We start from the raw sequence: 12,820 nt of genomic DNA, 5'->3' as shown, positions 1-12,820 counted from the left end.
CTTAGCAGTCTCATTGTTAGGAGTCTATTCTACAGAAATAAAAGCTTTTGTATGAAAATATAGGCATACAGAATGTTTATTGTAGTATTATTTGTAGTTACAAGAAAACTGAAATCAACCTTAACAGGATGGACTCTTAACAGAGAATGGTTGACTAAATTCGTTATGTACGTGTCATGTCGTGCTATACAGCTATTTTTTAGTTTTATCGATAGTATGCTCATGTCAAGTGAACAAAAGCAAGATGCAGAATAGTGTATATAAAATCACCTCATTATAAAGAAAACAAAAAAGCAAACACGTACGTAAGTACACATGTATTTGTGTAAGAATGGAGAAAGATGTGAAAGCATAGAACAAAACGCTTAACACATTGATTACTTTATGGGTAGAATTGGTGTGAATTAGGGGTGACTTAACTTTTACTTTTTGTTTGACTTCCTATTATAAATATATATGTATATAGTTAAATAATTTAAGAAGAACAAAGATAACCCCTACACATAATAAAGTAGAGCCATAACAAAACAAAACAAGACCATATTTGTTGGAAGTAGCAAACTCCCACCCTGTGCAAGAATGCCTTTCTCAGCAGTCTTGACAGGTGTTCATTCAGCCTTTATTTGAGCACCAGTAATGGAGAGCTTATTGCTTCACAAGGCAGTAAATTCCATTTTTGAACTGTTGTGATTGTTCGAAATTCTTTTCTCCTGTTGAATTGAAATCTGCTTTATTATAACTTACTCCCTTTTGGGACTTTTTTGACTGCTTTTGGGACTACTCATCAACCAGATTCCTTCAATTCAATTTGAAATCACTAAAGTCAATATGTTAATTTGAGATAGTTGAAAGTAACCTTCAGACCAAAAGAACTAATTCATTTCCTTCTTTATTTGTGTGTGACTATAATTGTGCGGGACTTAGGAGATATTAAAGGCTATCCAGGACGTAACAATAAAGCGAGAAGAAACAAAGAAGAAGATAGAGAAAGAAAAGAAGGAGTTTTTGCAGAAGGAGCAGGATCTGAAAGCTGAAATTGAGAAGCTTTGTGAGAAGGGCAGAAGGTAAATGATGCTGTTAAGAATAAAAACCCTGTGTTTATGTGTGTGTTTGTACATAACGGGCCGGTTCTGTTTGTGTTTCTACTTTCTTTTCCTTCAGTCTAATTTTTATTTGAAAAACAAGTGTACAAATTAAAATCCTTTAGTGATTTTAGCTTTTTTAGCACCCTATGTTAAATTTAATAAAAAGTGTTTCAGGGATTCATTAATACATTGAAATAACAGCAGCTCATTATTTGGTCCCAAGTATGATCAAGATTTTGATATGTATCTAACACCTATTTCACTTGCCTTATCTGATGTTTTACAGTTTAGGCTATGAGGCTACTTTGATTATGTTAAATTCAGCACCAAAACCAAATTTCAAACAGTAACATTGCAAGCTGTTTGGAAGGCTATTTAATGGATCTGTGTCCTTTTCAGGGTACTGCAGCAAGGCTAAGGTGGGCATAGAATTTGGTCATAGTTTCAATCTTCTAAGTTTCTTAATGTGACCTGTTTGGAAGTCAAAATAGTTGTGAATATTGTGATTTTATTTAAATTCTACTAAAATGCATTTTTATTTATCAAGAAAATCTTGGCTTGCTAATGTGTCAGAGGGCTAAGTGAAAAGTAGCAGGATACTTGGAAAATGATTCAGCAAATGAGGAAAGATGATAAATAAGAAAGGACATTTTGGAATAATTGGGAAAATTTATTGTATCAATGGTAAATATTTTGCGTATGATTATGTAGAAGGTTCTTATTCTTAATAGATACTTGCTGAAGTTTTAGGGGTTAAGTGTCATGATGTCTATAACTTTCAGGTGGTTTCAGAGGGGGAAGTAAAGTAAATGTGACAAAAAGCGTTAACAGCTGGTGAATCCAGATGAAGGGCATGTGTTCACTGGACTATTCTGTTAACTTTTCTGTTGGTTTGAAATTTTCAAAGAAAAAGTTGCAGGGGTTGGGGTAGATATAGGGAGAAATTAGCCAGGCAACGAATAGGGAAAAAGACATTGCAGGCAGGGGACCTACAGACGAGAGAGATTAGCAACTGAGACCTGAGGTAGAGAGGAATGAGGCTAGTGGAGGGAGCAGAAGCCTGATCACAAAGGCTCAGATCCCGTGTAAGGAGTTTGAGATTTTCCCTGATAGTGAGAGACTGGAGAGTTTTAAGGAGGGGGTGGGGAATCAAAGGATGAGATTTGCACTGTATTTATTTTCAGTTAAAAAATTTTTAATTGAAGTATGGTTGATTTATAATATATTAGTTTCAGATGTACAACGTAGTGATTTAAAACGCTTATGGATTATATTTAAAGTTATTATAAAATATTGGCTGTATTCCCTGTGCTGTACACTATATCCTTACAGCTTATTTATTTTATACACAGTAGTTTGTAATTCTTAGTCCCCTTCCCCTATCTTGCCCCTCCCCCCATCTCCCCACTGGCAGCCACCTGTTTGTTCTCCATATCTGTGAGTCTGTTTCTGTTTTGTTACATTCATTCATTCTTTTCACTTTTTAGATTCCACATAATAAGTGATGACATACAGTATTTGTGTTTTTCTATCTGATTTATTTCACTTAGCATAATGCCCTCCAGGTCCATCCATGTTGTTGCAAATGGCAAAATTCCATTCTTTTTTATGGCTGAGTAGTATTCCATTGTGTGTGTGTGTGTGTGTGTGTGTGTGTGTGTGTGTATGTATTACCACATCAGTTTTATCTGTTCATCTGTTGTTGGACACTTAGGTTGCTTCCATATCTTGGCAACTGTAAATAGAGATTTGCAGTTTAGATAGATGATGATGCCAGTTGGAGAATAGATTGGAGTAGTGTAGAGGACCAGTTAGGAGACTTATCTTTCAGAGCCTGCGTTAGAATAATGGTGGCCAAAACTGAAGTGCTACAGTGGGGAGGAGAGATGTGAATCCATTTGTAAGGTGTTAGGGGTAGCACTAATAGGTGGACAGGGGAGAGTTATAGAAATGCCCATATTTCTGGCTTCGAAAATTGGGGAAATAATGGGGTTTTTTAATAAGATGTCTTATTCAGTTACCCACTTTACAAGTTTCAAGTTAAATTCTACCTCCTTTGTAAAATCTTCCTTATCCAGTTCTTCCTGAACTAATCTCTCCCTCCTCAGAACATCTATACAGCTCTCTGCTGATTTAGCTTATTTTGGTATTATACTGTACTCTACATTTTTTTCTACCTGTGTATGTCTTGGCCGGCCATTGGTCTTGTAAGCCTCTTGAGAATAAAGACTGGACTCTCCCTCTTCATATGTATTTAAAAATTTCTTTTTACTCTTTTGTGTTCTTTTACACTTAGCTCAGTGCTATATATCTGATAATTATTGGACAAGTATTTGTTGAATTACTGGATAGGAAATTAAGAGAATTTCACGTTGATATTATATAAAGATGAATTTACGTAATAGAAATTTGCTAAGTGCTTTCTACTGTTTGAAGGTAATCACTGTTTTTTAATGTAATTATAATTTTTAAAGAAGACATCATAAACTGACCAAAAAAAAAGACCAAATATTCAGTTTAGTCATGTATTTGATTTTTTTTTCTCCTTGACACTTGGCTGCTTTATAATGGACATTGTCTTGCCTTTGCGGGGACACTTTCTAGTTTCCGGCTTGCATCCTTCAAGATTATTGCTGGTATTAGAAAGGTGAGGCTTCCAAGCTAGTTCTCTTCTAGGGCTGAACTTCTTTTTAAGCTCCCTGCCTTTAATAGTGACTCATCGAGAATAATAGCAAATGGGGTTCTTCTTGAATAAAGATGGTGAGCTTGTGCTTTAAGAGACATCATCAGTTGATTCACAGAGGTAGGTTGGGACCAGTAGCAGAGAAATTGCAATATCAAGCAAGGATCTTCTTTTTTAAAATGCTCTGAGCTTGCCTGATGAACTCGTGATAGAGTGATAGGTAAATAGCAGATCAAGGGAGTTAATGTTGGAAGAATTACTTTGGATGTAATATAAGAGTTTATGCTATATTGAAATTGACAGGGCGCAAGAGGATTCTTTTTGGAAATTTCTCACCAAATGCTAGTTTATTTAACTGGTATGCTTTGAAGTCCTAATAGCTTGTCTGGCAATCAGTAAATCTAGTGAGTATTTCTTAGGTGCAAAGCAGTGAGCCAGACTGCTGCAGCATCCTGTATTTTGACCACAGCCTTCAGTCCTTCTAGCTTTCTGTCTCATTCCCAGTAAATGTACACTTTGACCTCAAGTCCTCTTTCTTGTTTTTTGACTTCATTCCATTTTCTCCCAGTCCTCCAGCTCCCTGGAAGCATTTCTTTCCCTAGCCAGACTAGACTCGTGGTCCATTACTTGAATTTCTCCCTTACCATTGCCATCAATTCTGCTGAGGCTTGTTCCTTTCCTTTCATTTTTCCATAGTACTCCAGTCCTGGGCCAAGTCAGCCTCCCCGACATCTCTATTCTTATACTTGGGCTGCTGAGGGATTGGAAAATTGGGGAAATAATGGGGTTTTCTAATAAGGAGATCACACAGCTGCAGGAGATCACACAGCTGTGTGTCTTGAGGCCAGAATAAATTTGACTTTCAAAAACACCCAGATCCTGAGGGCTCCCTCTTCCTCTGAGGGCTGTCCCTAACTATTACCTCTCTTTCTAAACTTTCTGTCTCCACCACTTCTCTCCTTAGTCTTAGCATATGATCTTGCTTTTTATTTCACTGAAAAAATAGGGGCCATCGAGTAAACCTTCCTTCAGTTTCCTATCAGCAGATACATCCATCTTTTCTTCCTGTCCTTGTATCTGAGTCTAAACTACCTGTGTGTGAATCCTGTTCCCTCTTGCTTTTCCCACTTCTCCATAAGTGACACCACACTCTCCTCCAGTGACTAAGCCGAATAACCAAGTCATTCTGAATTTCTCTCTTAGCCCCTCTCTGCTTTACCAAGTCCTGTAGATTCTTAATATTAATTGTCCCTTTCTCTCCATTCACTCTGCCACTCTTAGTTCAGGTTTCTATCAGTTCTCCTAGATTCTGAGGCAGGCTACTAAACGTTCTTTGCCTCCAGTCTCCTCCATTTTCACTGGTCTAGTACAAATCTGTCAAAGAAATCTGTCGAAGAATACGGATCTGATAATGTCATTTCCCTGCTTAAAGTCCTTCATAGTTCCTAGGGTAAAGTTTAAACTCTTTAGTTTAATATAAGAGGCCCTCAATTATCTAGTCCCTGTTTATGTCCCTAGCTATATCGTTTACCACTCCCCCAAACCACCATGCTAGTTTATACCTAACTACTACATGTTGTATCCTGAACTCACTTAAAACTCAGCCTGTATCAACTGCTCTAGAAAGCTTTCCCAGATACTCCCCTTATCCTCCCCTTCACACACCCTGACCATTTAATTTAGATGACCCTCCTCCGTATTCACCTAGCATGGTGTGTATGCTTCTGTCATAACACTGACCTCTGATGGTCTTTTGTGTTTACTGGAATGTTTCCCACATTATATAGTCAGCTTCTTGAGGGCAGGTATTTCGATTATCTATTGCTGTCAAAAAAACACTGTAAAACTTAGTGTCTTAAAACAGCAACAATATTTTATTATTTCTCTCAATTCTTTGGGTTGATTGAGTCTCGGATGGTTCTTCTAACGTCCTTTGGAGTCCTTCCTGTAGCTGCCGTTATGTGGCAATTGGGGCTGGAATGTCCAAGATAGCTTCATTCATATTTCTGCCTTGGCAGGGACACCTGGAAAGCTGAGTTCCGGTGGGACTCTGGGATGTCTAGGCCTTTTCACTCTCTATGCTGTCTCAGGACTTTTTCCTCTCCAGGTGGTCTTTCCAGCTAAGGAGCCAGATTTCTTACTTGGTGGCTCAGGGCTCCCAAGAGTACAAAAGTGGAAGTTTCCAGGCTTTCTTAAGGCATAGACTTGGGACCAGTACAGTGCTACTACTGTGGCATTCTGTTGGTTAACGTGAGTGACAGGGCCAGCCCAGATTCAGTGTGGGAGGGGACTACGAGGAGGAGGCCTGGTTCATTGGGAGGACTCCATTTTTGGAGATTTGCTACCACGGCAAGTAACACATCTTGTTTAACTTTTTCTGCTCAGCATGTAATAGTTTCTTTTAGATATGGGAAATCATAGAAGTTATATAAACAGGGGTTACATAATTGGAGGTGTTTTAGAAGTATGCAGGATGAATTATGAGGCGAGACAGAGGCTGGGACATCAACCAGTAAGCTCTTACAATAAAGTGAGTTTATAAGAATTATTATAAGACTAATGGTGGTTGAATGAAAAGGGAGAAATGGATTTAGGAGGGATTGGTGTCGGATTATTTTAAGGATTAGGACAGAGGGAGAAGTCAAAAATAACTTCATTGTTTTGACCCTGGGTAACTCTGTGGCGCCATGGACAGTAATTGGGAAGTAGAATACCAGTTCTAAATTTCGAGGATAAAGTAATACTTTTGATGATACGGGACATGCAAGTTAAAATACTTAGTAGGCAATTAGAAATGGGAGACTTGAATACAGAAGAGATGCTATGTCTTCATTTGGAGTTGCATATAGGTGATAGTTAAAATGATAGGAGTGAATTTTCTGTGGGAAAAAGTATAGAGTAGGGCTCACTTCAGAACTTTGAGGTACACCTGCAGTTTGGGAGTAGAAAGAGGAAGAGAAGGCAAAAAGAATAATCAGAGAAGGAAAAGGAAGCAGTTTAAAATAGTAGTATAGGCTTTCAAAGGGAGAAGGTGGTTAACAGCGTCAGAAACTATAGGGTAGGAAATGAGAACCAGGTCTGAATAAAGGCTATTGGTAATTTTTTTTAAATTAATTAATTAATTTATTTTTGGCTGCGCTGGGTCTTTGTTGCTGCGCGCAGGCTTTCTCTAGTTGAGGCGAGCAGGAGCTACTCTTCATTGCGGTGCGCGGGCTTCTCATTGCAGTGGCTGCTCTTGTTGCGGAGCACGGACTCTAGGCATGCAGCCTTCAGTAGTTGTGGCGCGCGGGCTCAGTAGTTGTGGCTCACAGGCTCTAGAGCGCAGGCTCAGTAGTTGTGGCGCACGGGCTTAGTTGCTCCGCGGCATGTGGGATCTTCCCGGACCAGGGCTCGAACCCGTGTCCCCTGCATTGGCAGGCGGATTGTTAACCACTGCGCCACCAGGGAAGTCCCGCTATTGGTAGTTATTGAATGTAACCAATAGGGATTTTTAGGTAAGGGAATTAGGTTATTGGATTGATTTTTCCCCCAATATTTTATTATGAAAATTTTCAAACATTCAGAGAAACTGCAAGTATTGTACACTAACACTCACCACCTAGATTCAGCAATTAGCATTCTATTAAATTTGTTTTAACAGTATCTTTCCCTCTATCTATTCGTCAGTCCATCTTATTTTTTATGCATATTAGAGTAAGATGTAGTCATCAGTAAATTCACCTATAAACTCATAAACATGTATATCATTAATTAGACTTTAATATTATTTGTGTTTCATTTTTTGTGGTAATAAATTGTATATGCAGTTAAATATATAAATATTAAGTTGTACCATTTAGTGAGTTTTGACAAATGTATATGACCTTGTAATTCAAAGCCCATCAAGATACAGAGAATACTATCATTAAACCAGATAATTCCTCATGTACCTTCCGTCATTCCCTGTCCTTACACTCCCAAAGGTAGCTACTGTTCTGACTTTTCATCGAAGAAATTCTGTATGTTCTAGAATGTCACATAAATGAAATCATACAACATGTACTCTTTTGTGTAAGACTTCTTTCATTCAGCATAATGCTTTTGGTATGTTTTCATGCTGTCTTTTTTATTCTTGAGTAGTATTCCTCTTGTTAATATACCACAGTTTATACATCTTCCTGTTGATGGTAGATAGCAGTTTCCAGATTTTTGACTATTATGAATAAAGCTGTGGATATTCAAGTGCAGGTCTTTGTGTGATCATATACTTTTATTTCTCTTGGGTAAATTCCTAGGAATAGAATTGCTGGGTTGTAGGGTAGGTATATGTTTAGTTTTATAAGAAAAGGCCGAACATATTTCCAAAGTGGATATACCTTTTTATACTCTACCTACAATGTTTGAGAGTTTTGGTTGCTTCATATCCTTGCCATTCAAGTGGTTGTGCAGTAGTATTTCATTGTGGTTTTAATTTGCATTTCCCTAGTGACTAATGATGTTGATCACTTTTTCCATGTGCTTATTGGTCATTAATTTACCTGTTTTTGTGAAGTGTCCTGTCAAATATTCCCCCCCCCCGCCACACACCTTTTTTGCAGGGGTTGAGGTTTTGGCTTTTTATGATTGTATAGTAGATGCTCTTTACATATTCCAAATATAAGTCTTTTGTCAGTTACATGTTCCTTGAAAATTTTCTTCCAGTCTCTGACTTATCTATTCATTTTAAAATTGCATCTTTTGGTGAACAGAAAATTTACTTTCAATGATGTCTAATTTATCAAGTTTCCATTTATAGGTATTGCATTCTCCGTCCTAAGAAACCTCTGCCTCCCCTGAAGTAGCAAAGATGTTCTCCTCTGTTTTCTTATGGAAGCTTTAATATTTATGTCTCTGATCCATCTCAGATTAATTTTTGTATATGGTGAGAAGTAGGGGTTGAAATTAATTTTTTCCCATGTGGATATCCAGTTGTTCTGGCACCATTTGTTGAAAAGACTTTCCTTTCCCCATTGGGTTGCTTGACACCTTCGCCAAAAACCAAATGACAGTATGAGTCATTTGTATAAATAGTGGGTTTATTCTGGGTACAGTACCAATCTGTTGCATTGATATATTTGCCTATCTTTATGCCAAATCACAGTGTTGTAATTATTATAGATAGCTTTATAGTAAGTCATGAAGTCAGATTATACAAAGTCTTCTGCTTTTTTTTTTAAACTTTTAAAAAAAAATAATTTATGTATTTTTGGCTGCGTTGGGTCTTCATTGCTGTGGGCGGGTTTTCTCTAGTTGCTGCGAGCGGGGGCTACTCTTTGTTGTGGTACGCGGGCTTCTCATTGCAGTGGCTTCTCTTGTTGTGGACCACAGGCTCTAGGCGCAAGGGCTTCAGTAGTTATGGCACGTGGGCTCAGTAGTTGTGGCGCATGGGCTTAGTTGCTCCGTGGCATGTGGGATCTTTCCGGACCAGGGATTGAACCCGTGTCCCCTGCATTGGCCGGCGGATTCTTAACCACTGCACCACCAGGGAAGTCCTAAAGTCTTCTTTTTGTTCAAGATTGCTTTGGATATTCTAGGTTGTTTGCACTTACATATATATATTTGAGAAGCAGCTTATCATTTTCTACAAAAACAACAGATTTTCTGAGAGTTGTTAATACGATTGGATGCTTAATTTTGTCAAATGGTTTTTCTGCATCTGTTAAAATTATCAAATGCTTTTTCTCCTTTATTCTGTTAATATAGTGAATTACGTTGATTTATTTTCAAATGTTAAACCAATTCTCCATTCTTGTGATTACACCCAACTTGGGCAAGATATGTTATTGTTTATATATTGCTGGATTTGACTAGATAATATTTTTGAAGGATTTTTATGTCTACGTTTATTGAGGAACAGTGTTCTGTATTTTTTTTATTTTAAAAATTTAGTTATATCAGTTGCTGAGGGGGCGATGTTAAAATCTCTGTGATTATAGATTTTTCTCTTTTTCTTTTTAATTCTGTCAATTTTTGTTTCTTATATTTTGAAGCTGTGTTGTTAGATACATATACCGTTGCGATTGTTATGTATTCTTGATGAATTATCTTCATCTTGTCATTGACATTTTATCATTATGAAATGTCTCTCTTTATCTTGGCCATACTCTTAATGTTTATTTTATGTAATATTAATATAGATATTGCAGTTATATATGCTTACTCTTTACATAGTATATATTTTGCCATCTTTTACCTTCAACCTATCTACATTTTTATATGTTTTGTAGACAACATATAATTGGGTCTTTCTTATTGATCTATTCTGACAAGCTTACTTTTAATAAGAGGCTTTTAGTGTATTTGTATTTAATATGATTATTGATATGATTAGATTTAGGTCTACTCTTTTACTGTGTGAATTAAATATTAATTCATTGACTATTCTTTAGAATTCCATTTTAATTTGGCCTTTTCCACCCAGGATACACATCTATTTAATTCACTGGCAACATGCATCATAAAGACAAACTACATGCCTGTTGATTATGCTATATTAGAAAGAGTTGTAATTTTCTTGAATAAAGTATTTGGGAAATTTTCATAGTTTTAATTGTTGAAACTTAGAATTATCCTTCAGATTTTTTTTAAAAATCAAAAAATTTTAGGTATAATTTACATGCAATAAAATGCACTTATTTTAAGTTACAGTTTGTTGAGTTTTGACAAATTAATCACACATGTAAACACTAACACAGTCAAGGTATAGCACATACCCATTACCCTAAAATCTTCCCTGTATTCCTTCTTAATCACTGTGCTTCCTCCCCACCATTCCCAGGTAAACACTGATGTGCTTTCTGTCACTATAGATTACACTTATCTTTTTTAGACATTCGTGTCTTTCTTTCACTTACATTTTTGAGATTCATCTATGATGTGATGAATGTGAACTATATCAATAGTTCATTGCTTTCTTTTAAAAGACTTAATTTTTTTAGTGCAGTTTGAAGTTTACAACAAAATTGAGAGGGAGGTACAGAGATTTCCCATATGCCCCCTGCCCACACACATGCATAGCCTTCCCTTTATCAATGTCATTCACTAGAGTGGTACATTTTTTACCAAAGGTGAACCTACATTGACACATCATAATCACTCAAAGTACATAGTTTACCTTAGGGTTCACTCTTGGTGTTATACACTTTATGATTTGGACAAATGTATAATGACATATTTATCATTATACAGAGTATTTTTCACTGCCCATCCTTGGTGCTCTGCCTATTTATCCCCCACTCCCCAACTGATCTTTTTATTGTCTCCATAGTTTTGCTTCTTCCAGAGTACTATATAGTTGAATCATACAATATGTAGCCTTTCAGATTGGCTTCTTTCACTTCGTAATATGCATTTGCGGTTTCTCCATGTCTTTTCATGGCTTGATAGCTCATTTCTTTTTAGCATTGAATAATATTCCATTGTTTGAATGTACAACAGTTTTTTATTTATTCATCTTTGAAGGATATCTTGGTTGCTTCCAAGTTTTGGCAATTTGAATAAAGCTGCTATAAATATCCAAGTGCAAATTTTTGTATGGATATAAGTTTTCAACTCCTTTAGGTAGATACCAAGAAGTGTGATGGCTGGATCATATGGTAAGAGTATGTTTAGTTTTGTAAGAAACTGGCAAACTGTCTTCCAGAGTGGCTGTACTACTGTGCATTCCCAACAGAAATAAATGAGAGTTCCTGTTGCTCCACATCCTCGCCAGTATTTGTTGTTGTCAGTGTTCTGGATTTTGGTAATTTTAATAGGTATGTAGTGGTATCTCATTGTTTTAATTTGCATTTCCCTGATGACAAATGATGTGGAGCATCTTTTCATATCCTCATTTGCCATCTGTATATCTTTTTTGGTGAGGTGTCTGTTAAAGTCTTTGGCCCATTTTTTAAATCTTTTTTTTTTTTAAACTGAGAGATGGTATTTTTAATTTTATTTTATTCTTATTTTTTTGGCTGCACTCTGTGGCCTCCAAGATCTCAATTGCCTGACCAGGGATTGAACCCGGGCCATGGCAGTGAAAGCCTGGAATCCCAACCACTAGGACACCAGGGAACTTCCTTATTGTTTGTTTTATTGTTGAATTTTAAGAGCTCTTTGTATCCTTTGGATAACATTCCTTTGTCAGATGTGTCTTTTGCAAATATTTTCTCCCAGTCTGTGGCTTGTCTTCTGATTTTCTTGATACTGTCTTTCGCGGAGCAGAAGTTTTTTATTTTATTTATTTATTTATTTGTCCTCACTGCACGGCTTGTGGATCTTAGTTCCCTGACCAGGGATTGAACCCAGGCCCTTGGCAGTGGAAGCATGGGATCCTAATCGCTGAACTGCTAGGGAATTACCAGAAGTTTTTAATTTTAATGAAGTCTAATTTATCAAGTATTTCTTTCATGGATCATGTCTTTGGTGTTATATCATTCATTTAGGTTTTCTCCTATGTTATCTTCTAGGAGTTTTATAGTTTTGCATTTTACATTTAGGTCCATGATCCATTTTCAGTTAATTTTTGTGAAAGGTGTAAGGTCTGTGTTTAGACCCATTGTTTTTTTTTTTTGCATGTGGATGTTCAGTTCTAGCACCATTTGTTGAAGAGACTCTTTGCTCCATTTTATTATCTTCGCTTCTTTGTTAAAGATCAGTTGACTATGTTTATGGAGTTCTATTTCTAGGCTCTCTGTTCTGTTCCATTGATCTATTTGCCTATTCTTTCACAAATACCATGCTGTCTTGATTGTATAGCTTTATAGTAAGTCTGGAAGTCAAGTAGCATCAGTCTTCCAATTTTGTTCTTCTCCTTCAATATTGTGTTGCTTATTCTAGATCCTTTGCCTCTTCTTATAAACGTTAGAATCAATTTGTTGATATCCATAGAATAACTTGCTGGGATTTTGATTGGAATTGCATTGACTCTATAGATCAAGTTGGGAAGAACTGACATCTTGACAGTGTTGAGTCTTCCTGTCCATGAACATGGAATATCTTTCCATTTATTTAGTTCTTCTTTGATTTTGTTCATCAGAGTTTTGTACTTTTC

At 36.6% G+C, this 12,820-nt stretch overlaps 1 protein-coding gene across 5 annotated transcripts in view; it reads left to right on the top strand.

The window, feature by feature from the left end:
* Window positions 1-12,820, top strand: part of RNF214 (ring finger protein 214) — a 48,664-nt gene that overhangs the window by 11,600 nt on the left and 24,244 nt on the right. For all 5 annotated transcript variants that reach the window (XR_009702365.1, XM_061203608.1, XM_061203607.1 and 2 more), the window contains one exon: window positions 925-1,064. Coding sequence is in view for 4 of the 5 variants with exons in the window: in XM_061203608.1 (XP_061059591.1) it covers window positions 925-1,064 (140 nt within the window). In the remaining variant the exon portion in view is untranslated. The remainder of the gene's footprint in view (window positions 1-924; window positions 1,065-12,820) is intronic.

Source organism: Eubalaena glacialis, chromosome 10 (assembly GCF_028564815.1).
Source record: "Eubalaena glacialis isolate mEubGla1 chromosome 10, mEubGla1.1.hap2.+ XY, whole genome shotgun sequence".
Classification (NCBI taxonomy): domain Eukaryota; kingdom Metazoa; phylum Chordata; class Mammalia; order Artiodactyla; family Balaenidae; genus Eubalaena; species Eubalaena glacialis.
The sequence above is the reverse complement of the archived record's forward strand: the minus strand, read 5'-3'. Positions and strand labels throughout refer to the sequence as shown.